General features: G+C 38.9%; 1 protein-coding gene across 3 annotated transcripts in view; it reads left to right on the top strand.

Moving 5' to 3' along the window:
* ZYG11B (zyg-11 family member B, cell cycle regulator) overlaps positions 1–16,798 on the top strand; it is a 74,895-nt gene extending 58,097 nt beyond the window's left edge. For all 3 annotated transcript variants that reach the window (XM_043876105.1, XM_043876103.1, XM_043876104.1), the window contains 3 exons: positions 111–163; positions 1,228–1,325; positions 11,882–16,798. In XM_043876105.1, the coding sequence (XP_043732040.1) occupies positions 111–163; positions 1,228–1,325; positions 11,882–12,072 (342 nt within the window). In that variant the 3' untranslated portion in view covers positions 12,073–16,798. The remainder of the gene's footprint in view (positions 1–110; positions 164–1,227; positions 1,326–11,881) is intronic.
* Positions 16,799–25,589: the final 8,791 nt, after the last annotated feature.

Genomic DNA, 25,589 nt, shown 5'->3' with positions numbered 1-25,589 from the left:
GTTTCCTGGAAGAATACAAACAACATTAATAATGATTAAACTATCAAAGCCTCATCATGTAATACGAAATAAATATTGTAATCCTTTCTTGTGTGTCTTGTGTCTTTCAGCATTCAGCTATTTTGAAATGGCCAACTCCAGAGTGTGAGATGGTAGCATACAGGTAATTAGCAAGATAATTAATATTAAGCCAATAACCTAGTCATGTTGCTTGCCTAGAGGTCATTCCTATTAGATGTATGGTTGTTTTCCCTTAGGCCTCTATGTTTTTACTTTTTTTGCTACCTATCATTCATCAGTCCTTCTTTCATATTCATTGAAGACAGGTGCCAAAGTCTTGTTCTATCCTCTTGAAATTCAAAGATGAATAAGATATGGTGCCTCCAAACAAGAACTTTACAGCCTAGTGAGGGAAACCAAATGTAAATCAGATATAATTCACTCTTATGCTAATTTCATAGAATGCTCTAAAATCAAAGATGAAGATACTTTTTTTAAAAAAGATGACAGTACTTAAATCTGCAGTGGAAAATAATGAAAAACTTCCAGAGGAAGTAGATTGTGAGCTGAGTTTTAAGTAGGGATAAGATTTTAGGAAGAGTGTTAATGCAAGGAGGTGTAAAACAAGAGAACACATTTAAAGAACTAGAAGCAGCACCTGATGTGTTTAGGGAAGCAGTTTGTAATTATTAAAGTGCATACTGGATTCTAACTTTATTTATGACAAGTGATTTGATAGATAAGTTACTAATATTCCTGAAGTATACCAGATTGCTGCATAAATATTATCATTACAGTTTATTTTGTTGTTTACTTTATAAATGCTGATGCTGCCAGTACTTTTTATTCCAATATGTTTTATACATTTTTGGGCAGAAGACTAGTAGAAATAGGCTAAATTCTGGACCTCCTTCATGATGTTCTATTGGTTAGTTATCAACTAACTTCTTATCTAGGTTTCCAAACCAAGGTCTACTGTTCTTCAGAATGTGTATCTTCAAGACCAAATGGTGCTTTTGAGAAAAAGTACATTGTTCTGATCACCTTCTATCTTCTGCACCAAGACTTTTGGCTAAGACAAAGAAATGATGTTCTATAGAGGGTCATTTATATTAGTTTAAAAATAGAAGGATAAAATTTCTGGAGTGAAAAGCTCAGGAAGCCTTGCTTCAGAAGATGACACAAAGTTTAGGATGTAACTTTTACTCTTTTCCTTTGCACTTTCAGGTCCTTTAATCCATTTTTCCCGTTACTGGGCTGTTTCACAACACCTGGAGTCCAGCTCTGGGCAGTTTGGGCCATGCAGCATGTCTGCAGCAAGAATCGTATGTACCAAGAGAGAATTGTGTTTGAATGTAATTCTTGTCCTTCAACTGTATTGTTCTGGGAAAAAAAGAAGCTTAAAATTAAAATGATGTGTATATTCAGTGTTTAGGACATTGCTGCCAGCACCCATAGTGTGTGGAGAAGTAAAGTATTTAAATCAGGTTTCATGTCATTTTTTATTTTTCATATTATTCTTTTTTGAAGGCTGTGATGTGATATAACTCTTTTGTCAGTATTTATTAATATAAACTCATTCCATAGGTGATTTGAAATATTAAAAAGAAGCACATAAATATACCTTAATGGAAAAGTATAAATTATATTTTCTTAAATTAAAAATCAGAACCAAGGAAAAATAATTTGAAAAAAATTAAAAGATAGAGGGAAGATAGTAAAATTTAGATATGTAGGCCATTCATACTAATTGATATACTGTCTGTGACTGGGCTGCAAGTAATCAGCTACATGATTCTCTTTCTATATATAAGAGGGAAGAACATTATATATCCTGAAAGGGGTATAAAGCTTTTCTGCACAATTAACTACAAGTTAAATTTCTTTTATAGAGCCTATTTTAATAGGGGCTATGTTATACATGGCCTTATATAAGAATGTGAGAGTCATTTTTTTAACAATAGTTTTTTAGCAAGTAGCAGTACTGTTTTGTTATATTCTTTCTTGTTGCATTCTTTGATGAACACATATCACAAAAAGAGAACTCAACAAAAGTTCTTCTTTGTCCGGTGAATAGAGGAAGATGGTTTAGGGAATGGGAAGCGACAGAGAAAACCACCTTGTACCCACCTAAACCTCCACCTGGAAGCTTTTCTGCCTCCTCCCACTAAATTCCTGGAGCAGAGTTGCTCATTCATAAACATAGGACTGCCTCATTAGCTACACTAAACTGCCTCTGCTATAAATTTTTTTTTCCTTTCTCTGTACCTTTAGGTTCTGAGAACTCTCAGTATTATTATTTTTTTTAACAGTCTATCTGATTTTATACCCAGCCTCTAATCTCCAGGCTTCTTTGCTCATTACTCTTCACAGACTCATAGGAGAAAGTAAAACATAATGAATAAATAATAGTGCATTTTCATTTAACTGGTGCCATTTTTGTGACTACTCTTAGGTGTTGGTGTTTTTTCAGGTTTACTCTGTGAAATGAGTGCCCTGAAGAATTTATTCTATAATGCACTGTAATTTGGATATTGTAGATTATTGTATCTCCAACTCAGGTAGTTCAGGTTCTTACTTTCTTGCTTCTCTGTTTATATTTAAATGGAATTTACTTCTCAGTTTGCACTAAAAAGTTTTAATGCACTAAAAAGCTTATAACTTTTAAAAATTAAGAGTTAGTGTAGCATAGTGATTAAGAGCACACAAGACTATTAATACCTGGATTCAAATCATGTTCCACCACTTACCATGTATGTCATCTTGAGCAAATTATTAAATCTAGGACTTCAGTTTCCACATTTGTTAAATGGAAATAATAATAGTACCTGTTTCACATATTATAATGAGCATGTTCCCATATTTTGGGAAATTTTTGGCAACATGGTTTACAATAATCACTTAATCTTTATTTTATGGTGTATTAGTTTCCTAAGGCAAATGTAACTAAGTACCAAAAATGGGTGGCTTAAAATAACAGGAACATTTTGTCACTCCGTTCTGGAGGCTTAGAAGTCTAAGGTGTGAGTAGGGCCATGCTTTCTCTGACAGCTCCAGGGGAGAACCCTTCCTTGCCTCTTCCAGCTTCTGGTGTTTGCTGCTCCGTGTGCTTTCATATCATCTCTTCTGTGTGTGTGTGTGTCTGTTTCTGTGTCCAGATCTCTCCTTTTCATGAGAACATCAGTCACAGTGGATTAGGGCCCATCCCAATGGTATCACGTAACTTCACTAATTATATCAGCCTACACCCCTGTTTCCACATAAAGTCTCATTCTGAAGTACCGGGCCTTAGGGGGTGTTAGGACTTTAACCTATCTTTTGAGAGGGATATAATTTAACACATAACATATGGCTATAAATTTATTAAACTTGCCTAGCTACATCCCTATTGATGAACATTTAGGTAGTCTACCTTTTAATTTAAAAATTATACTCAAGTGCTTGTTTTTACAGAGATATTCATTGCGTCATTATTTATAATAGGAAGTAACTAAGTAGCCTAGAGGTCCAGCAATAGGGGAATGTAAAATAATGTTGAAAGATCCAGACAGTGGAATTATAAGTGAAGAAGACATGATAGAAAAGTTTATAAGCAGAAACTTACATTCTGGGTCAGGACAGAGTAACTGGTACCAGAGTAGCTCACCAACCATAAACAAAAGAAAAATGGGGAAATTTGAAACAGTTTGTTCTAGACCTTTAGACAAAGAATTGCAAGGATCCTGATCCTTGAAAGGAGGGAACAAATGAGAGGGCTTTGTCACCGGGTTCCTCTTGGCCATGCCTCCTCCAGGGGCTTGAGGAACATGGTGGAGACTGGAACAAAGGGACTGAGAACAGCCACAGCCTGGCAGGGCTGAGGGGTGCTCCAAGTGGCCCAGGAAAGAAGGAAGCTGGCTTGCTGTTAAGAGTCACAGATCCATGAGAGGACGCCAGCCTTTTCTAGTCAACACAGCTTTGCCCAAAGCCCAAAGAAAGCCCATTTCTTTGCCCAAAGAAACATCTCCCCTGGCCACAGAGCAGAGCAGACAGCCTTCTACCTCTTGGAGGAGATGGACACAGGGCAGGCAAGGAGGGCTGCTGCAGGAGAGAACGAAAGTAGTTGTTTCTCGAATGAATAAGAGTGTGTCCAGGGAGGTGGTGTTGAAGATGGCCACAGTGGCCAGTATGGGGAGTCTGGGAGGCCAGGACCCCTCAGAGGGGTCCTGCCATAGGGCCAGTCCCCACTTGGCCCTGTGGGCCTGGGCAGGGCTGCCCTAAATGTCGTGCCAGGCACAGACACCCTTAGGGAAGATTTCAGTGGGTCCAGGGATGAGGCCTGTTACATCGATTAGGAGAGGGCAGCCTGGGGGGGTGTTGGCAGAGACCTCTCAGGATTGTAATCAGGGTTCCCAAGGTGAAGAGATGCTGGACCACCCCAAACTGGAAGAAGCCTCTGTTTTGGCAACCCTGAGTACACCCTTGGTGGGCAGCTCACCGCTCATATACATGGACATGTGAATGGGCCTGCATACATACACAGGGTATGTGATCGAGTAGATAACTGCATGCTGATGTGGCCTGCCCCAGCCCACACGCAGCACCACCCTCAGACTCTGGAGTTCCCCTCTCAGAGACCTGCCTCCAGTGTGCCTGCATCCGAGGGTCTCCCCAGCAGGGCACAGGCAGGGTGACTGGACTGCTGTGGGCCCTTGCGGGGTGCAAGGAGGTCGGGGAGGCATGGGGAGCTGGGTGGGGAGGCAGGCCCGGCTGCAGTTCCAGTGGCCCCACTGTTTGCCATCAGATCACACTGTGTGCTGAGAGTCAAGCATGGAACAAGCTCTACAGAATCCCTGCCTTTCTTCCTGGAGGCATTTACTGGAGTAGCATAGGAGAATCACATACAGCTCAGCAATGTCATTGGATGGAGGAGACAGAAATCAGAGTGCAGCAAGACTGAGGTGCCTGAAGTTTGGGGGCAGAACAATGCAGTTACATCTAGAAAGAACTCCAGAAATCTTCATAGGACTTTCTTGAGTCTTAGGCTGAATACTAAGCTGTACATGCCTAGGGTGAGACTCCTTGAGGCCAAATACCGAAGAGCTGCTAACTGAACAACATGAGCTTACACGGGTTGGAAAATATTTAAATTCTAAACAGTGGAAAGAAGATAATACCTAGGGCTTTCACTGCAGATGCCAGAAGAGCCAGAAGAGATTAGCCCTAAATTAAAGGCTTCTCTAAAGCAGCCCTACAAAGCTTAGAAAACAAGTCTTGAAATGATCAAGCTGCTCTGCAAAAACTGTCTGCCAGAGAAAAACAAAGCACTCTTTTAAAAAAGACAACAAAGTCTACACTCAACAATATGTTCAGTTTTATGATGGGTTGATAGATGAGAGAAGCAGCAGAAAAATATGATCTATAACCAAGGGAAAAATCAGACAGTTGAAACAAACCCAGAAATGATAGTGATGATGGAATTAGCAGGGGAAAATTAAAAACATTTTTTATAGATATGATTCAAGATTTTAAAGAAAATTTGAATACTAAGAGGAGGAAAAGTGAAGTATAAAAAATAAATAAAAATTTAACATGAAAAATATCTGAGTGAGCTTAAGAGTAGATACACAGAAGAAAAAAGGTCAGTGAAATTGAACACATAGCAATAGAGAATATCCAAACTCAAAGAAAGCTGGTTGAAAAAAAAAAAAGGAACACCAGAAGTATCCTGATGTAAATACCAGGCAAAGACATAAGAAAAGAAAATTACTGAACAGTATATCTCATGAGCACAGATGAGGATATTCTTTTAAAAAAATGTGAACAAACAGAACCTAACAGTGTATGAAAGGGACCAAGGAGGTTACTCCAAGAATGCAAAGTTGGTTTAAGATTTGAAAATCAGTATGTTTCTTCCTATTACCAGACCAGGAAAGAAAAGCAATCTAATCATCTCTATAGATGCAGAAAAGCAGACCATTGGCCACTGCCTATGAAAGCAGGGATTTTTACTACTATTCAATTTTTCTATCCTTGCTGGGAAAACAGTTTGCAGTTCATTCCACAGAGGTGTTTTGGATTTTACCTTTTTCAGTCAGAGTGATGACCTTCCAAACAGAATGTTGTCTGTTTACCCTGGAGTTGCTGTCCACAAACCGGGCAGCTCTTTGTTGGTTAGTGGAGAGCGGCTTATGTGCCACTGTCCAAGTGACAACAGAATCTGGCAGCTCCTTGTGCAGTTCCAAAGTCAGTACTAGTGAGAAAGAGGCTCCCTTCTCATGAGTATCCCCTCCTTACATTCTCCAGGTAGCATGACCCTATGTAAGCCAATTCCATTGTATTTAACTCTTCTGGGCATTGTCATTCCCATTAGAGTGTTTCTCTGACATCACTCAAAAACATTGTGGCTCTTTCAGGTTTGAAGATCATTGTTTGTCCTTCAGTCATAAGGGTAGCTTCAGTTAATGTCAAATAGCAAGGTAGAAAATGCCCTTACATGGAAATTCTTAGTCCAAAGTCCCAGTAGTCATCTCTGGTAGGCTCACAGGCTTTTGCCGTAACCCCCAGTCTGTCCTTCACATAGGACTATCTCACAGAGAATTTGTCCCTACTAGCACTCCAGCCTCTGTTCCACACTGCATTGGCTAGGGCAGTGTTACTCATTCCCATTTAGCGTATCCAATTAACATTGCTTGAAAGAAGGATTTATATGCTTTCTGTTTTATGATGTTACATAGGGAAAACATCCCCCAGTCAGTAAAATGTTCATCCTCATAATACAGTTGGATAAAGGAAATGTAACCACTTCACACACCAATTCTCCTACAAACTTTTACCTTAATTCTGTTAATCCTTATATTCCTAACTGCAGTCTCCATTAGGACTTCATCCACAGATTTTAATCTTATAATACTAAATAGGAGAGTGTTTCCCAGCCATACATAATCCTCATTTCCATAAAATATTCAGGTAGAAGAGGCACAGCTTCTTTATAGAAAGTCTGTTTAAACATTCCAACTTTCATAATCCTGTCAATCCTTACATTTTTATTTTCTCTCAGTCTAATTTTAGCCCACATCAGGGCTTCACCAGTGGGTTTTGGTAACTTCTTTACTTCTTGACTAAATTACCCACTCTTGTGAAAAATTCTTTAAGTCCCCAGTAAGGAGTCAAGCCAAGGAATCCTGGCCTTTTGTCAGTCTTTGTCTTGATTAGATAAAACAAATGCTGGTCAGGTTTGGATCCATCTCTAAATGCCATTGGTAACTTTAACCTTTAGTAACCATAGTTCTGACTATACGGACCTTTGTCGGCAAGGTGATATCTCTGCTTTTTAATATGCTGTCTAGGTTTGTCATAGCTTTTCTTACAAGGAGCAAGTGTCTTTTAATTTCATGGCTGCAGACACAGTCTGCAGTGATTTTGGAGCCCACAAAAAGAAAATCTGTCTGTTTCTACTTTTTCCCCATCTGTTTGCCATGAAGTGATAGGACCAGATGCCATGATCTTTGTTTTTTGAATGTTGAGTTTTAAGCCAGCTTTTTCACTCTTCTCTTTCACCTTCATCAGGAGGCTCTTTATTCACCTTCATCAAGAGACTCTTTAGTTCCTCTTTGCTTTCTGCCATTAGAGTGGTATCATCTATATATCTGAAGTTGTTGATATTTCTCTTGACAGTCTTTATTCCAGCTTGTCATTCATCTAGCCCAGCATTTCACATGATGTACTCTGCATATAAGTTAAATCACAGGATAACAGTATTCAGCCTTGATGTACTCCTTGCCCCATTTTGAACCAGTCTGTTGTTCCATGTGCAGTTCTAACTGTTGCTTCTTGACCAGCATACAGGTTTCTCAGGAGGCAGATAAGGTGGTTGTGATCCACATAGTCTGGCTTTAGCGTAGTCAGGGAAGCAGAAGTAGATGTTTTTCTGAAAGTCCCTTGCTTTTTCTGTGATTCAAAGGATGTTGGCAATTTGATCTCTGGTTCTTCTGCCTTTTCTAAATAAATCCAGCTTGTACATCTGAAAGTTCTTGATTCACGTACTGATGAAGCTTAGCTTGAAGGATTTTGAGCATTACCTTGCTATCATGTGAAATGAGTGCAGTTGTACAGTAGTTTGAACATTCTTTGGCATTGCCTTTCTTTGGGATTGGAATGAAAACTGACTTTTTCCAATCCAATGGCCACTGCTGAATTTTTCAAATTTGCTGACATATTGAGTGCAGCACTTCTAACAGCATCATCTTTTAGGATTTGAAATAGCTCAGCTGGAATTCCATCACCTCCACTAGCTTTGTTCATAGTAATACTTCCCACTCGACTTCACATTCCAGGATGTCTGGCTCTAGGTGAGTGACCATACCCATCATGTGTATTCAGGTCATTAAGACCTTTTATGTATAGTTCTTGTATTCTTGCCAGCTCTTCTTAATCTCTTGTGCTTCTCTTAGGATCTTGTTGTTTTTGTCCTTTGTTTTGCCCATCTTTGCATGAAATGTTCCCTAGTATTTCCAATTTTCTTGAAGAGACCTCTAGTCTCTCCCATTCTGTTGTTTTCCTCTTACTTCTTTGCACTATTCATTTACAGACTTCTCTTATTTTTCCCTGCTGTTCTGTGGAACTCTGCATTCAGTTGGGTTTCTTTCCCTTACTCCTTTGTCTCTCACTTTTTTTCTTTTCTCAGCTGTCTGTGAGGCCTCCTCAGACAACCACTTTGCCTTCTTGCATTTCTCTTTCTTTGGGATGATGTTGGTTACTACCTCCTGTACAATGTTATGAATCTCAGTCTACAGTTCTTCGGGCACTCTGTCTACCAGATCTAATGCCTTGAATCTATTCTTCTCCTCTCCTGTATAATCATAAGGGATTTGATTTAGGTCATACCTGAATGGCCTAGTAGTTTTCCCTACTTTCTTCAATTTAAGCCTGAAATCTACAATAAGAGTCTGATGATCTGAGCCATGCTCAGCTCCAGGTCTTGTTTTTGCTGACTGCATAGATCTTCTCCATCTTCGGCTACAAAGAATATAATAAATCTGATTTCAGTATTGACTGTCTGGTGATGTCCATGTGTAGAGTTGTCTCTTGTGTTATTGGAAGAGGGTGTTTGCTATGACAATACTCTGTTAGCCTAATCCCTTGAATTTATTTGTCACCTCCACTGTATTGGCTCAAAACGTTTTCAAGTCATATGTCTGATAAAGTGCTTGTGTTCAAAATATATCATGTACTCTGAAAACTTACGATAAGAAAACAAAATGAGTTAAAAAAAACAAAAGAGTGGACGAAAGAGTTGAAGAGTCTCTTCATCAAAGACTTACAGATGACAGGGAGACCTGCCTGGTGTCCCGTGGTCAAGAATCTGCCCTGCGATGACGAGGACGCAGGTTCGAGGCCTGGTTGGGAAAGGAGGAGCCTCCGTGCCAGAGAACAGCCAGGCTGTGTGCCGCAACTACTGAGCCTGCGTGGCACAGCTAGAGATCTGTGCACTGCAGCAGAAGGTCCTGCAGGACACAGTGAAGATCACACGCGCTACACCTAAGACCTGACACAGCCTAACGAATAATAAATAAATGTATATTTTTTAAAGTTTACAGATGGCAAGTATACACGCATGAAAAGATGCTCAACATCATTAGGATATAATGTATAGATCAATGCAATAGAATTGAGAGTCCAAAACTAAACCCATTCATCTATAGCCGGATGATTCTTGACAAGAGTGCCAAGACAATTCAGTGGGAAAAGAACATGTTTTTCAACCAATAGTGCTGAGAAAACTGAGTAGGCATGTGTTAAAGAAGGAACTTGCATGCTTACCTCATGCCTATATGAAAGTTAATTCAAAAATGGGTTATTGGCCTAAGTATAAAAACTGCATTTACATATGCATAAACACATAAAACTTTTTAAAGAAATAGATATAAATCTTTATGACACTGGATTAAGCAATGTTTTCTTATATAGGATACCAAAAGCATAAGTCATAAAAGAAAAACTAATCTGATTTAATAAAAATTTTTAACACGTTTGTACTTTAAAGGACATCATCGACAAGGTGAAAAGCCTACTCAGAATGGTTGAAAATATTTGCAAGTTATATACCTAATGAGGGACTTGTTTTCAAAATGTATAAACACAATAATAAAAAGAAAAATGACCCAGTTTAAAATTGGCAAAAGATCTGAATAGACCTGTCTTCAGAAAAATATACACATGGCCAATAAGCAGATTAAAAACAATTCAACATCATTAGAAAAATATAAATTAAAACCATAATGAGATACCACTTTATAACTGCTAGGAAGGCTGCTTATAATCAAAAAGATAGACAGTGGCATGTGTTTATGAAACAACTGTCTCATTCATCGATGATGAGATTGAAAAATTATACAGTCATTTCAGAAAACAGTGATTTCTTATAAAGTTAAACATACATTTAGCATTTGCCCAGCATTTTAGGTGTTTCCTCAAGATGAATGAAATGAAAAGTTCACAAAAAACTTATATTAATAGGATGATTATAGCATTTTTAGTCATTGTAACAAAATGCTGGGGGTCAGGGGAGAACATCCAACAAATGTCCAGTACAGTAACATTAAAAACACGTGGTGTGTTCAATACAATGGAATACTTCTCAGCTTAAAGCAAAGAACTACTATATACAGGTAATAACTTGAATACATCTTAAAAACATCATGTTGAACAAAAGTAGACAGACACAAGATTACATACTGGATGAGTCCATTTATGTGAAGGTCTAGGCAAAAATCTACATCGCAGAAATTAGAACAGTGGTTGCTTGGGATAAGAGGTGCAGGAGAGATTGACTGCAAAGGTGCACAAGGAAACTTTTTTTGTTGTTGAAAATATTCTATATCCTGACTGTGTTGGTGGTCACACCAGTGTATCTGTTGTTCTTGTTCAGTATCTCCTGGAGTTTGCTCAAATTCATGTCCATTGAGTCAATGACATTATCCAACCATCTCATCCTCTGCCTCATATAACTGTAGATTAAATTGGATGTATTTATTGCATGTAAATTAGACTTTAATAAATATGACTAAAACTAAAAAAATTTAAAAGGCACACGTACAGTAAATTCCCTGGTGTTCCAGTGGTTAGGACTCTGTACTTTAACGACCGAGGGTCCTGTTTCAGTCCCTGATCGGGGAACTAAAATTCCACAAGCCAAATAGCACAGCCCTCTCCCTACCCCCAGCCCCTCAAAAAAAGCATGTGTGCAAAAAAAAAATATTTTTTTAAGTTTTAAAAATGTTTTATTTATTTAGGCTGCTTTGGGTCTTTGTTGCGCGCCAGCATTTTCTGGTTAAAGCAAGCAAGGCTACTCTTTAGCTGTTGTGCTCAGGCTTTCCATTGCGGTCGTTTCTGTTGTTGTAGAGCCTGGGCTCTAGGGCTAAGTTGCCTCAGGACATGTGGAATCTTCCCAGACCGAGGATCAGAACCTGTGTCCCCTGCATTGGCAGGCAGATTATCAACCACTGGACCACCAGGGAAGTCCAAAGAAAAATTTTTTTAAATAATGAACATTGGCATATACAATATGACTGCCATTAAATTTTTTTTAAACATTGGAAATGAATTAAAGTACCTATCTTACCCATGTTTTGGGGTCAAAGAAATTTTCTTTTCTGGACTGCCTGTCTTATGGTTATGATTTATATATACATTATATAATATATATGTAATGTTATGAGTGTTATCTATGACCTGTATGTGAGTCCTGCAGTGTAACATCATCGCAGACATTTATCAAGCTCTAACTTATGTTAATGGGCAGTAATAAAACAGCTTAAATTTAAGTGAATAGATAAAAATTATTCCACAAAAAAGGGAGTTAAGTGTTTTAAGGAAAGCTCTTTCTCCTGTTTTCTTTCAGCTTCAAGGTACTGCAGCATGCTGATTGAGGAAGGAGGGTTGCAGCATTTATACAACATCAAAGAACACGAACAGACTGATCCCCATGTCCAGCAGATTGCTGTGGCCATTCTGGACAGCTTAGAAAAACACATTGTACGCCATGGGAGGCCACCTCCCTGTAAAAAGCAGTCCCAGGCCAGACTAAATTGATAGCCATAGGTAATTGGATAATGGAGTCACAGAAATTCTTTTTGTGATAAATTCACTTGGAATGGCTTACCCTCTGTGATGTTTGGGGGGTTTCTCTGATAAGAGTCATAAGATGAGTATGGGATTGACAATGTACAGTACTGCCCATGTGAACAGTCTCTGATTTGTCTTGTGATTTTTAACTTATTAGGCAAGAAGGGTCTCTTCCTTCATCATTGCCTTTTAGGAAGATTTCCACATCTTTCAGTGTTTGAACTTACCTGTGCTTAAAATTCTACAGTTTTATGATGAAGTTTGCACGAACCCTTAGGCCAGACTTTTCTGATTTTTAAAGTCCCTTCCAATCAATTTGCAGCTTCAGATAAGCTGTTAACTTGATTGCTGGCACTGCTTCAGTTGTAAATTTTATACTGCTTCTGTATAAAATGCCTTTATTCTCTGTCTGTGTATCTTTTATAAGATGTCCTTCTTAGTGTGAAAGAATGGAAATCTGAGTCCTCCCCTTGTGAAAGCTACTTACTGGCTAGTGCCAGGATGGCTGGCAGAAAATACATTAAAAACTACTAAGGGAGAATAGAGGTTAGGAACTGGGAAAAGGCCTGCTCTTGAGGTATTTTTAAACTGGGACTGGCTGATCTTCTGGAACCCACCTCTCCTAAGACACTGAGCAGTAGCTTGTTCTTTGTATTAATTTTTGGAGGCGTGGACTGCTGCTTCCTATACAGACTGCAGGTTACTCTCTAGAAATATTTCTCCAAGCTACCATGGTGTAAAATATTACAGCATTCTGTGTTAGAGATTAATTAACTGTCTGAATCTCTTTATGTCATATTGTGAAAAATTCGTCTCTTGCTAAAACCGACCATTCTTTTCTCTCTATTTCAAAGTCATTTTGTTCAGTGGAATAGAGACCATATGTGGTGTTACCTGGTCACTTAAAATAATAATTAACAACAGTAAATTTTGCCACAAGAAGTTAATTTTCTTTTGTTTCAAAATACATGTATCTTACTGTTTTCATGTTGGGGAAAGATATCCACATCTCACTGCCAAAAATAAATAAGAAGAATTAGATGATTGTTAAATGTAATGATTCTAGTTGCAATGCAGAAAAGGAAATATTTTGTGATAGGTTATTTTTTAGACAGTTGTCTTTTCTTTAGGAGAGTTGTTATAGTAAAGAATCAGTTATCAGTAATGGCAGTTGGGAGGCAGCAAGTCACCAAAAGAGTTATTTTCCATTTTAAATTTTAGGTTGTGAATAAGGTTAACCTGCAGTCTTAGATAACTGCATTTTTTTCATAGATGGCCAAAATGTTTTCAATAGAGATTTTAAATGGTACATTTAAATCATTGTGATCATTCAGAAGCATTTTTATTTAGAAAGGAGCTGGCTTATTAGTATGCTATTAACATTTTGACATACATGTTTCATACCACTATCACAATAATCATACTTGAATTATTTGGTACTCCACAGAAATAAAAACTAAAAGAAAATAGGTATTTAGAGTTACTAAAAACCATTGTAAATTGTGGGTTAATTCTGACTCAAGGAATTTTTATAGGTGTAAGATAAATTTTCACAGATTAAGTATTTCAAAGGAAATGGAAAATTCTTTTTTAAATGTCCCCTTTTCCTGGATTTAAATATCTAAGGCAAAATGTAGAAAATAGGAAGTCCTACAGTAGCTTAGAAGTTGCTAGCTGGGTGGACCATTTCCAGGTCTTCTGGCTTATGTAGTTAAGGAAAAGCCTTTTTGAGAAGTTTGGCTTCAAGTTTCTGTTGTATCCTATTCAAAACAAAAGTACATGCTCCTTGTAGGCTAATCCTAGGATTTTTGTCTTTATAAATTGTTTTCAAATATGGCTAAAAATGTATGGAAAACAATTAACCCCTTCATTACTCAGAATAACTTGTTGAATGATGAAGACTCAAATATATTTAAATTGAAATTTACTATTTTGAGCACTGGTAATGGCCAGATATTTCTGAGTCTTAAAAGCAAAATAATTAGGCACATCCCAGATAGATAAAATTTTTAGTGCCTTTGTGATTGGGATGACTCTTAAAATTGTGTATCTAATTATGGCACGGAATTGTCTATAAGATCTTAAATCTGACTACAATTCAGTATATAATAAATTGAGGGCTTCCCTGGTGGCTCAGATGGTAAAGAATCTGCCTACAATGCAGGAGACCCGGGTTTGATCTCTGGGTTGGGAAGATCCCCTGGAGAAGGAAATGGCAACCTATTCCTGTATTCTTGCCTGAAGAATTCCATGGACAGAGCAACCTGGTGGGCTATAGTCCATGGGGTTGCAAAGAGTTGGACACGACTGTGCAACTTTCACTCATTCATATATAAATTATGAGGTATAACTGGCCTGTCTCTTAAGATAGAATCTGTTCGGCCTCCTGTTTGCATTTGTACACTAGAATGTAATGAAACTTGGTGCCTTCAAGGGTTACCTCTTCAGTGGGTTAGAGGTGCTGTTTCAAGCACAATTTAGACTAGGGTTGAACCACTCATTGCTCAAATCATTGGTGCGCTCAGATATTGCAAATTATCACTACATAAGTCCACAAACAGCAAGGTTTAAACCTACTAAAGGAAATGGGATTAGACTTTTTAGACTGCAATGATGCATGTTGTTATCAATGAGTAAAACAAGAGCAGTCTGAAATTAAAGCAGAAATAATTAAGGTATATCATTCTTCCCATCAAGTAAATTTTGCTGTTCTCGTTATACTCTAAAAAAATCATTTTGTCCTTTTGCAGTTGAAACATAAATCAAGTAGTAATAAGTTACTTTACTCTCTGGCCAAATACTCAGTGGCTACTGATCTTAGTTGAGAATTTTAAAAATGATATCAGACTCACAGACCCAGGAATTGACCTTAAATGTTGCTGCTTCTCACTCCTGGACAGAAATGCTATTTGGTGGCACTAGTCAATTCAAGTGAATGACCCAGGTGGAGATGAATCCCACACGGCAACTGTGGAAATTTAATTTCATATCTTTGGTTTGCAAGCTTCCAAAGAATCAGGGATTCATGTTTTAAAACACTGGTCCTAAACATCCAGCCTAGGAAGTTGATCTTGCTGGTGGGACCTTTTGAGTTGGCCCTTTTTCTCCCCAGTCAAGTCACTTGGCTGTATTTTAAATTATGCATTGCTCAGGATAGTATTGGGCCATCTTCTAGATCTTTGGAACACACTTTGATGAAAACATATTTTGTTTCACTGTGTGCTGAATTAGGGTAGAATCAATTAATAAACCATGGTTTTGGCTTAGTGCTTTAGAATGTCTGACATTGTCCCTCCCCCTGCTCTCCACCCCTTATGAAACACTGTGCAGCAGTACCCAAGGTTGAAAAAGAGGTCATGAGTAGCCAGGAAAATAAACTTCTGTATTGTATATGTTGAAACCTACCCTTCTCCTGCCTTTTAATAGTATGTTTACATTATTTGGTTATTGTGCAACTTTTATCTTGAGATAAACAGTATTAAACTGAAGGTATAAGTTAAAGGCAGTGTCACACTGTCAGCTGATGTGGGCAGTTTTATCTGTATGTTACTTTTTTGGGGACTTTATATGGCTAGGGTTTCCAAGTAGTGTTCTGAGACAACTTACAGAGAGAGAGGTTTGCAACTTATGGTTTCCCTCTGAAATCTACTGTAGCATTGGATATTGAGTATTTAAACTTTACCATTTGCTTTGTATTGACACATTTTTCATTTTTTGTGTTAACTCATGAACTGTTTATTTAAGTAATAATGCAAATCCAAGCTTCATCCAGTGATGAAAATAGCAGTATGATAGAAGATTTTGCTGAGTGTGCTTAAAATGAGTAATTGCTTTGTCTTTTTTAGTGTTTCATAGATTTTGCATGACATGTACACTCCTAATTATGCATTCTTTGGTTTCCAAATCTTAACTGAAGACATTCAATGTTCACCCAAGAAAGAGCTTTCTCTGCCTGTTTTTACCCTCCCCCAATATTTTTAATAAATTATGGGAAAACCAATGCTATTTCTCATTTTCTGGATGAAGCAAAGCTCTGCTGGAGAGCACAACCTAATTGCATAGCTAGACAGAATGGCTGTTAAGAATATTCAGAAAATCCAAATATATCAAATTATGAGAAATAATAAATAATTTGTTAATAATATGTGCTTAATTTTTGAAGTTACTCTGGAAAATTGTTCAAATTGGGTTCTTTTAAGCTTATTTTAATTAGCTTAGAAGCAAGAAGCTACTTAGCTAATGAAACCTGTAACATACTTCATAAAAGCAGGAAATTCTTGAGAGCATTTAATAACGGGAGGACGTTATGTCAAGATTTATACTCTCAGATAACCTGTAAGAATAAAATTTTAAATCCCTGACTTTTGTAGAATTCCCACTGTCAAATTCTCACTGACTTGTGAGTGTGGAAAAAGGTATCTTTTGCTTGCATTCTGGTAGAAGAGTTCAACTCTTTTCAAAAGATATGAAAAATTCATTGGAAAATATGTATACATTTCAAAGTCTCCCAGTTATCTGGACTGAAGGCACTGTTCTCACTGTGGCCAGATGAATGGGAGTGTCCTGTACCTGAATCATGCTAGATATTAAATCAGGACATCGTTAGGTATTAATGTTGTGTGTACAGATTTTTGTTTGGGGTTTTTGGTTTTTTTTTTTTTTGCTTAAATAAATGTTACAAATTTTATGTAAAGTGTGTCTTGTCTACATTTATTCTAGACATTTGCTTTAAAATTTTAAACTAATGCAGATTCCTTGGTCATCCACTTATAACAATTGCTTTCTCAATTGGCTTTCTCAAAGGCCAGTGGTTTTACTGCAAAAATTTCCAGTGGTTTTTTTTTTTTTTCCAGGACCTGGAACTCCATTCATTCATTTCCTTAAATTCCCATGCTAGGTGCTGTTTAGGCTTCCCTGGTGGCTCAGACAATAAAGAGTCTGCCTGCAATGCAGGAGACGTGGGTTCGACCCCTGGGTCAGGAAGATCCCTTGGAGAAGGGAATGGCTACCCACTCCACTATTCTTGCGTAGAGAATTCCATCGACAGAGGAGCCTGGCAGGCTACAGTCCACGAGGTCACAAAGAGTAGGACATGACTGAGCAACTAACACAAACACAGGTACTGTTCATGTGTTGGAACTTATATAAGTCCTTCAGAAAACGTATAGTTTTATCAAGAAGAGGAAGTAGTAAACAGATAAATATCACATAACACAGACCACTCCACAGTATTTGTTTAGAGCCACAGAAACTATACCTAGTCAAGACTGGGCTCCCATCAGACAGCCCAAGAACACTTCTAAAGAGCATATCTGAGTTGATAGTCATTCACACAACTATTGAGATAATTAACTGGCATTATTGTTTAAGTGCATTTAGTGAGGGAGGCTACCAAAACACATAGTATTATTAGGAACTGCCCACCCTGGCCAGGCACCATAGTAACCATTTGCATGAGTGATTTTATGACAGGAGGTCCTAGTAAGGAACATGGAACATTAATAAGCCACCACCAACCAGGAGAGTTTGGGAAAAGTCAAAAGGGGATACCATGTGTTGGACCACCTCCCAGAATCCTCACTGGTATCCACCTTGGCTGAGCAATGTGTGCATACCAAGGAGGACTCAGAGTGATTGGCCAAAGACAACCCGGAAACTAATTCCATCACCATAAAACCCGAGACTGTGAGCTATGTGGCAGAACAGTTCTCCCAGATTCCCTTACCCTACTGCTCTCCACCCGGGTGCCCTTTCCAATAAAATCTGCTTTGTCAGCATGTGTGTCTCCTTGGACAATTCTTTTCCATGTGTTAGACAAGAGCCCACTCTAGGGCCCTGGAAGAGGTCCTCCTTCCTGTAACAATATAAGAAGTCCATGGCCAGGAAGAGTCCTTAGTAACTTTAGTTTCAGAAACCTCATTTTATAATTGAAGAAACTAAGTCTTAGGGAAAATTGTTGTTTTTCAGTTGCTGATTCATGTCTGATTTTTTCCGACCCCATGGACTGCAGTACACCAGGCTTTCCTGTCCTTCACTATCTCCTGTAGTTTGCTCAAGAACTCATCATCATTCACTGATGCTATCCAACCATCTCATTCTGTCGACCCCTTCTCCTCCTACCCTCAGTCTTTCCCAGCATCAGGGTCTTAATGCTCTTGCCCAGATCACACAGCAGGTCAGTGACAAATTCTGCATTTCAATTCTTCCTTCCAAATTTACAATTATTATTGCAATAATAGCATGAGATTGCTTAGCTCTTAGACAATTGCGATTAAGCATCAAATGAATGGTGCAGAAAAGAATGCACCAAATGGTCTGAAGTGGAGGTTGCCCATCCTTACTGATGGTGTAGGGCAGCATTAATGTTTAGATGCCATAGAATTGTTGATGAACGGTCACTAGAAATACTGCTGCTTCACTAATATGCAAACATGAGATAGATGTATTAGAGTGATAGGGTTTTTAAAAGTATTTTATTTATTTTTATTTATTTGGCTGCACTGGGCCTTAGTTCCAGCTCTTGGGATCTTCAATCTTTGTTGGGGCATGCGAGTTATTTAGTGGCAGCATGGGGACTCTCAGTTATAGCATGTGAGATCTAGTTCCCTGACCAGGGGTGGAACCCGGGCCCCCTGCACTGGGAGTGTGGAATCTTAGACACTGAACCACTAGAAAAGTCACCTTTAAAAGTAGTTTTTTTTTTTTAATAATTTTTATAATAATTACTAGCTTTTCTTAACCTTTCATTGTCTCTCCAATAATTCATTCAATAATAACATGGTATCACTGTGGGCCACACATACTGAGGAAGATAAATACCTTTGGACAATATTTAACCAAACAAGTTGTTGAGCTGTGTTGTCTATAGCCAATCTTCAAAAAGAAAAAAAGCAAGACTTTCTCCATTCTCCCCCCTCCCTTACCCTTTTCTAGCAGTTTTTATTATGTAGATTGGCCTAGTCTCTTGGCTAAATTTAAATTCTTTTCTTCTGAGTATCTTTCTACTTCCTATTCCCTATTCTTAATCTGCATTGTAAGAATCCAATGAATAGCTCTGGGTAACTGCATAACTCTTCAAATTGAGAGGAGTGGGTGAATGTCAGAAACCATGAGTACTCACATTACTCTTTTGTCTTTTTATAATTTAAGATTCCAATGCAGTCTGAAAATTCAGCCTATATAAAAGAGCAAGTCACAGGGTGGGAGTATGCAGCTCTTGACTTCTAGAAGCCAGCCTTTGGAGCGGGTTTGTGGAAATGACACCAGATTTTGCAGATGAGTGGCTTGTTCCTGTGCATTCGTAAGACAGCTGTTTAAAATCATCTTGCAGTGCCTCAAAAACTGTCACTAAAGGAATGTCTCTCCTAGATTGTGATGTGACTATAAGAGTGAAGAACAACAACAAAAAACCTCAGCTCTCCTGTCACTTTACATCATTACACAGAAACGGAACCATTTTCAATGACAAAGCTAGAATGTGATTGTCATATTTCAATATGGAGATTAAGGAGTTATCAAACACATTTTCTACCTAATTCTTGGTTTCATCAATTCAGTCTTAAATAAAGCCCTTCAAAACTGGAAATAATATGAATAATGAGACAAGTACTGTATTTAACCCTCAAACATGTTGTAAGGGGAAGAGAATTACTCCTTATTTTAGAAATGAGGGGAAGCCTAATGATATGACTTACTTGTCTCACAACACATATATAGAAAGTAATTTGTAAATTAAACCTAGATACTGTTTTGACACCAGCTTCCGCACTCTTTGAAGAATCTTTGCTGCTTTGTACAGTCTCAGTAGTGATATCTTTGAGTAAAAAGACAAATGTGGGATTTCCCTGGTGATCCAGTAGCTAAGACTCCAGGCTCCCAATACAGGGGGCCCAGGTTTGATTCTTGATCAGGAAACTAGATCTCACTTGCCACAACTAAGAGTTCGTATGCTGCAACTTAAGATCCCACAGGCCTCAAGCCTCAACGAAGATCAAGGATCCCATGTAATGCAACTAAGACCTGGCACAGCCAAATGAATAAAAATAAATATTTTTTTTAAAGACATGTATAATCAAAAAAGTCCTCTGAAACTGGTTCATGAAATAAACCACATTATTGTTTGTGGATACTAGCAATGGATTTAAAGAATCTCTTTTAAAGACCTATGGGAACAGATCAACTATGTGATTTGAAGTCAATCAATTACCACTGTGCCAAATTCTATTGTAAGAAGGGTATAATTTCAAATAACGCTAGTTTTCAGTACATTCTGATGATTGACTTAGAATTCCATATATCCAGAAAATACATACAGGCAAGCACTATGCTAAGCATTTTTTTATGTATACTTTTTCAGCTAAGCCTGGCAACAACCTTGTAAAGAAGATAATTATGACATTCGTGGGTAAGGAAATTGTGAGGTATGAAATAACTTTGCCAGCTTCACATGTTATGAAGTTTCAGAGTACACATAAGATTTAAGTCTATTAAACTCTGAAATATATGCTCTTAAACACTGTGCTATAAAGGGGAAAACCAATTTAACCATTCAGGACAATCCAAATATAATTTAAACATTAAGGCCATTCCCATTCATACTTTGGCCTTCCTCAAAGGATGGAACCCATTGACAGTTTTCCAAGTTTATGATTTGCAACCTCACTCGCCCTTAGTGTCATTATTGTAGTGTCTCCTACAATAAAACATAAGCCTTTTAAAATTTAGGGAGAAAATTTCCTCCCCAAAATAATAGGGCTAAAGAGACCAAGAAACCACCACAATGATACAGATAGAGATTACTTCAATGTAAAAATATCTGAACATGCCTTATCTAACTAGTATGGAGCTTTAGAAGAGTCACCTGCCACAACAGACCTCATTTGTACGGAGGTCTCCAATCAAAGGGGCACTGAGCACTGAGACATTTCCAAATAATTGTATAAACAATTCTCATTGGAACCTTCCATCCTTGGAAGCTCTAAACCAACTCCCCTGTCATATGAAGCCAGTATGTAAACCTTTCCCCACAGCTGTTCCAGGAGTTAGTTTCTATGTAGGTTATTACCATATGTGTAATAAAATTTCCCTGTTTACCTACTGTCAGTTAATTTATAGGTCTCCTTCCACCTCCAACAATCGGACCTAAGTTGGTAGAGGAGTTTCTCCCCCCATAAGCCTTCACAGTAAGTTCATTAAAAAAAAAATGTTAAAACTAATAAACAGGGAGAGATAATGTTGGAATAAAGGACAGTACTTTAAATGGATGCATGTAGTTTTATATGTATCACTTGTCCTTATTTTACTCATTTTCTGCCCACCTGTGATAACTTGGAGACAACAAGAGTCTTTTTGGATCGGCCTTAGAGAACAATTTCCTTAGTTAATTTCGTTTCCCTGGAGTGGTTTGTCTTTCTTCAAGTTCACTACTTAAGTGTGTTACCTTTTACTAATCAAATTAGTAAAGAGAGACTGGGGCTTCCCAGAAGGCTCAGTGGTAAAGACTTCCTGCCAATACCTGAAGAGATGTGGGTTTGATCCCAGGGTGGAGAAGACCCCCTGGAGGAGGACATAGCAACCCACTCCAGTATTCCGCCTGAAAAATCCCATGGACAGAGGAACCTGGCATGCTACAGTCCAGAACTCAGAGTCGGACAAGACTGAGCGACTGAGCACAAAGAGGGAGACTAGTCAAGAGGGAGATCTCAGAACTCCAGGCTGCTGCTGCTAAATCACCTCAGTCGTCTCCGACCCCATAGACGGCAGCCCACCAGGCTCCCCCGTCCCTGGGATTCTCCAGGCAAGAACACGAGTGGGTTGCCATTTCCTTCTCCAATGCATGAAAGTGAAAAGTGAAAGTGAAGTCGCCCAGTCGTGTCCGACACTTAGTGACCTCATGGTCTGCAGCCTACCAGGCTCCTCCCTCCATGGGATTTTCCAGGCAAGAGTACTGGAGTGGGGTGCCATTGCCTTCTCCGGAACTCCAGGCTGCCCCTCCCTAAATACAGGAAGCCTTTTCTTTAGGGCCACTGACTTCGTACTGCTCTGTGATTCCAGTTCCTTCATTTTTTAAGCAGGATCTTTCTATAGTAATAGAGGTTTTACTGCTGATCATTACAATAGGAAAAATAAACCAAAGCTGCAGGCATAGATAAGACAAGACTTAATAGCTAGTCTTTGTGTTTTTGATGCCCAGAAAAAGACAATTGCTCAAAGTCTCAGAGCTTCAAATGACCCTTTTCCTTAGAAATTATCCTGTCTACTAGAAAACAAAAAAATGACACATGTGGTGTTGATCTCTTAGTTTTTGAAATTTGGTAAGTTTGGTATTCCAGAAGAGGAAGTGAAGCTCACAGGGTAACTACCTAAAGGTAAGGTGGAGATGGAATATGAATTCCGGCTTTTTTGACATCAGAGCTCATGATCTTTCTCCTGTATTTCAGGCCAGTTCTTGTTCAGTAGCTCAGTCGTGTCCGAATCTTTGTGACCCCATTGACTGCAGCATGCCAGGCTTCCCTGTCCTTCACCATCTCCTGGAGCTTGCTCAAACTCATGTCCATTGAGTCAGTAATGCCATCCAACCATCTTGTCCTCTGTCATCCCCTTCTCCTCCTGCCTTCAATCTTTCCTATGCCAACATAGCTAAAGAAATTTTACAAAGTTCCTAAAGAAATCCAACCATGATCTAAAGAATCTTGACTATAGTTTTCTCATTTCATTTCAGAAGTTTAATTTCTTAAGACTTTCCAATTTATCTGTTCCTGCACTATCCTTCCCCTATTCTTCAGAGTTGTTAGGAAAAGGGAGGGGAATGTCAGGGAAGGGCTCTCTAAAGGAAGTGAAGTCTTAGTGAAATCTGAGGGATTAATATGAATTACTTAGTAGGGGGAGGTAGCATGGACAACAATCAGTGTGCCAAAGTACAAGTCTAGAACTGAAACAATTTCACTATATGATGTTAAAATGAGAATGGAAATGAAATGAAAGTGTTAGTCACTTGTGTCGGACTCTTTGTGACCCCATGAACTATAGCCCACCAGGGTCCTCTGTCTATGGAATTCTCCAGGCAAGAATACTGGAGTGGATTGCCATTCCCTTCTCCAGGGAATCTTCCCAACCCAGGAATCAAACCCAGGTTTCCTGCATTGCAGGCAGTGTCTTTACTATCTGAACCAGAATACTAATAATTTAAACTAGAGATACAACCAGGAGCCAGATCATGAAGGACGATCTAAGCCATCCTAAGAAGTTTGGATTTTATTCTGAGGACAATGGGGAGACATGGAAGTGTTTTAAACTGGGGAGAAACATCATCAGATTTGTGTTTAGGTAGAATACTCATTTTAGGTGGGTAAAAGATTGGTTGGGATGGGTCTGGTAATGGATCAGTTAGGAGCATAAAATAAATCATCAGAAATTATTAAACTGAAGTGGAAAACTGGAGACTAGGTAGGGGATGGACATAGAGGAGATTAGGGGAGGAAGGGCAGGAGACACAGTTTACGACAAAAATTTGTTCCTCACTAAGTAGCTGCAACCTTGCCTCTGATTTTGGAGACAAACTTCCTTTTACAGCTACAGTTGATTTTTTCCAGGTAGCCATTTCACATTTTTTTTTTTCAAACAAATATTACTGGCTACCTTCTGTAAGTTAGGCACTCTTGTTTTTAGTCACTAAGTTGTCTGACCCTTTTGCGATTCCATGGACTGTAACCTACCAGGCTCCTTTGTCCAAGGGATTTCCCAGGCAAGAACACTAGTTCAGTCCAGTTGAGTTCAGTTGCTCAGCTGTGTCTGACTCTTTGCAACCTGATGGACTGCGACACGGCAGGCTTCCCTGTCCATTACCAACTCCTGGAGCTTGCTCAAACTCATGTTCCATCGAGTAGGTGATGCCATCCAACCATCTTATCCTCTGTCATCCCCTTCTCCTCCTGCCCTTAATCTTTCCCAGCATCAGGGTTCCTTCCAATGAGTCAGTTCTTCGCATCAGGTGGCCAAAGTATTGGAGTTTCAACTTCAGCATCAGTCCTTCCAATGAATATTCAGGACTGATTTCCTTTAGGATGGACTGGTTGGATTTCCTTGCAGTCCAAGGCACTCTCAAGAGTCTTCTCCAACACCACAGTTCAAAAGCATCAATTCTTTGGCTCTCAGCTTTGTTTATAGTTCAACTCTCACATCCATACATGACTACTGGAAAAACCATAGCTTTGACTAGATGGATCTTTGCTGGCAAAGTAATGTCTCTGCTTTTTAATATACTGTCTAGGTTTGTCATAGCTTTTCTTCCAAGGAGGAAGCGTCCTTTAATTTCATGGCTGCAGTCAAAATCTGCAGTGATTTTGGATCCCCCCAAAATAGACTGGGTTGCTATTTTCTTCTCCAGGGGATCTTCCTGACCCAGGGATCAAACTTGCATCTCCTGCATCACAGGCGAATTCTTTACTACTGAGCCACCAGGGAAATCCCTTGGCACTATTTTACACCTGGGTATAACAAAGTCTTTTCCCTCATGTCAGTTCAGTTCAGTCGCTCAGTCACATGCAACTCGTTGCGACCCCATGCACTGCAGCACGCCAGGCTTCCCTATCCATCACCAACTCCCGGAGCTTGCTCAAATTCATGTCCATTGAGTCGGTGATGCCATCAAACCATCTCATCCTCTGTCGTCCCCTTCTCCTCCTGCCTTCAATCTTTCCTGGCATCAGGGGCTTTTCCAATGAGTCAGTTCTTCACATCAGGTGGCCAAAATACTGGCGCTTCAGATTCAGCATCAGTCCTTCCAATGAATACTCAGGACTGATTTCCTTCAGGATTGTCTGGTTTGATCTCCTTGTAGTCCAAGGGCCTCTCAAGATTCTTCTCCAACACCACAGTTCAAAAGCATCAACTCTTTGGTGCTCAGCTTTCTTTATTGTCTAGCTCTCACATTCATACATGACAACTGGAAAAACCATAGCTTTGACTAGACGGACCTTTGTCGGCAAAGTGACGTCTCTTCTTTTTAATATGCTCTCTAGATTGATCACAGCTTTTCTCCGAAGGAGCAAGCATTTTTAAATTTCATGGCTGTAGTCACCATCTGCAGTGATTTTGGAGCCCAAGAATATAAAGTCTATCACTGTTTCCATTTTTTCCCCATTTGTTTGCCATGAAGTGATGGAACTCGATGCCATGATCTAATTTTTTTGAATTTTGAGTTTTAAGGCAGCTTTTTCACTCTCCTCTTTCACTGTCATCAAGAGGCTCTTTAGTTCTTCTTCACTTTCTGCCCTAAGTGTGGTGTCATCTGCATATCTGAGGTTATTGATATTTCTCCCAGCAATCTTGATTCCAGCTTGTGCTTCATCCAGTCCAGTGTTTCACATGATGTACTCTGCATAGAAGTTAAATAAGCCTTACTGATAAGGCAACATTTGAGCAAAAATTTGAAGGAAGTAAGAGAGATATCCATGAATATAACAAGCAGTCCAATGGTGCTGGAG

The sequence above is a fragment of the Cervus elaphus genome, chromosome 20 (genome assembly GCF_910594005.1).
Source record: "Cervus elaphus chromosome 20, mCerEla1.1, whole genome shotgun sequence".
In the NCBI taxonomy this organism is placed as follows: Eukaryota; Metazoa; Chordata; class Mammalia; order Artiodactyla; family Cervidae; genus Cervus; species Cervus elaphus.
The sequence above is the reverse complement of the archived record's forward strand: the minus strand, read 5'-3'. Positions and strand labels throughout refer to the sequence as shown.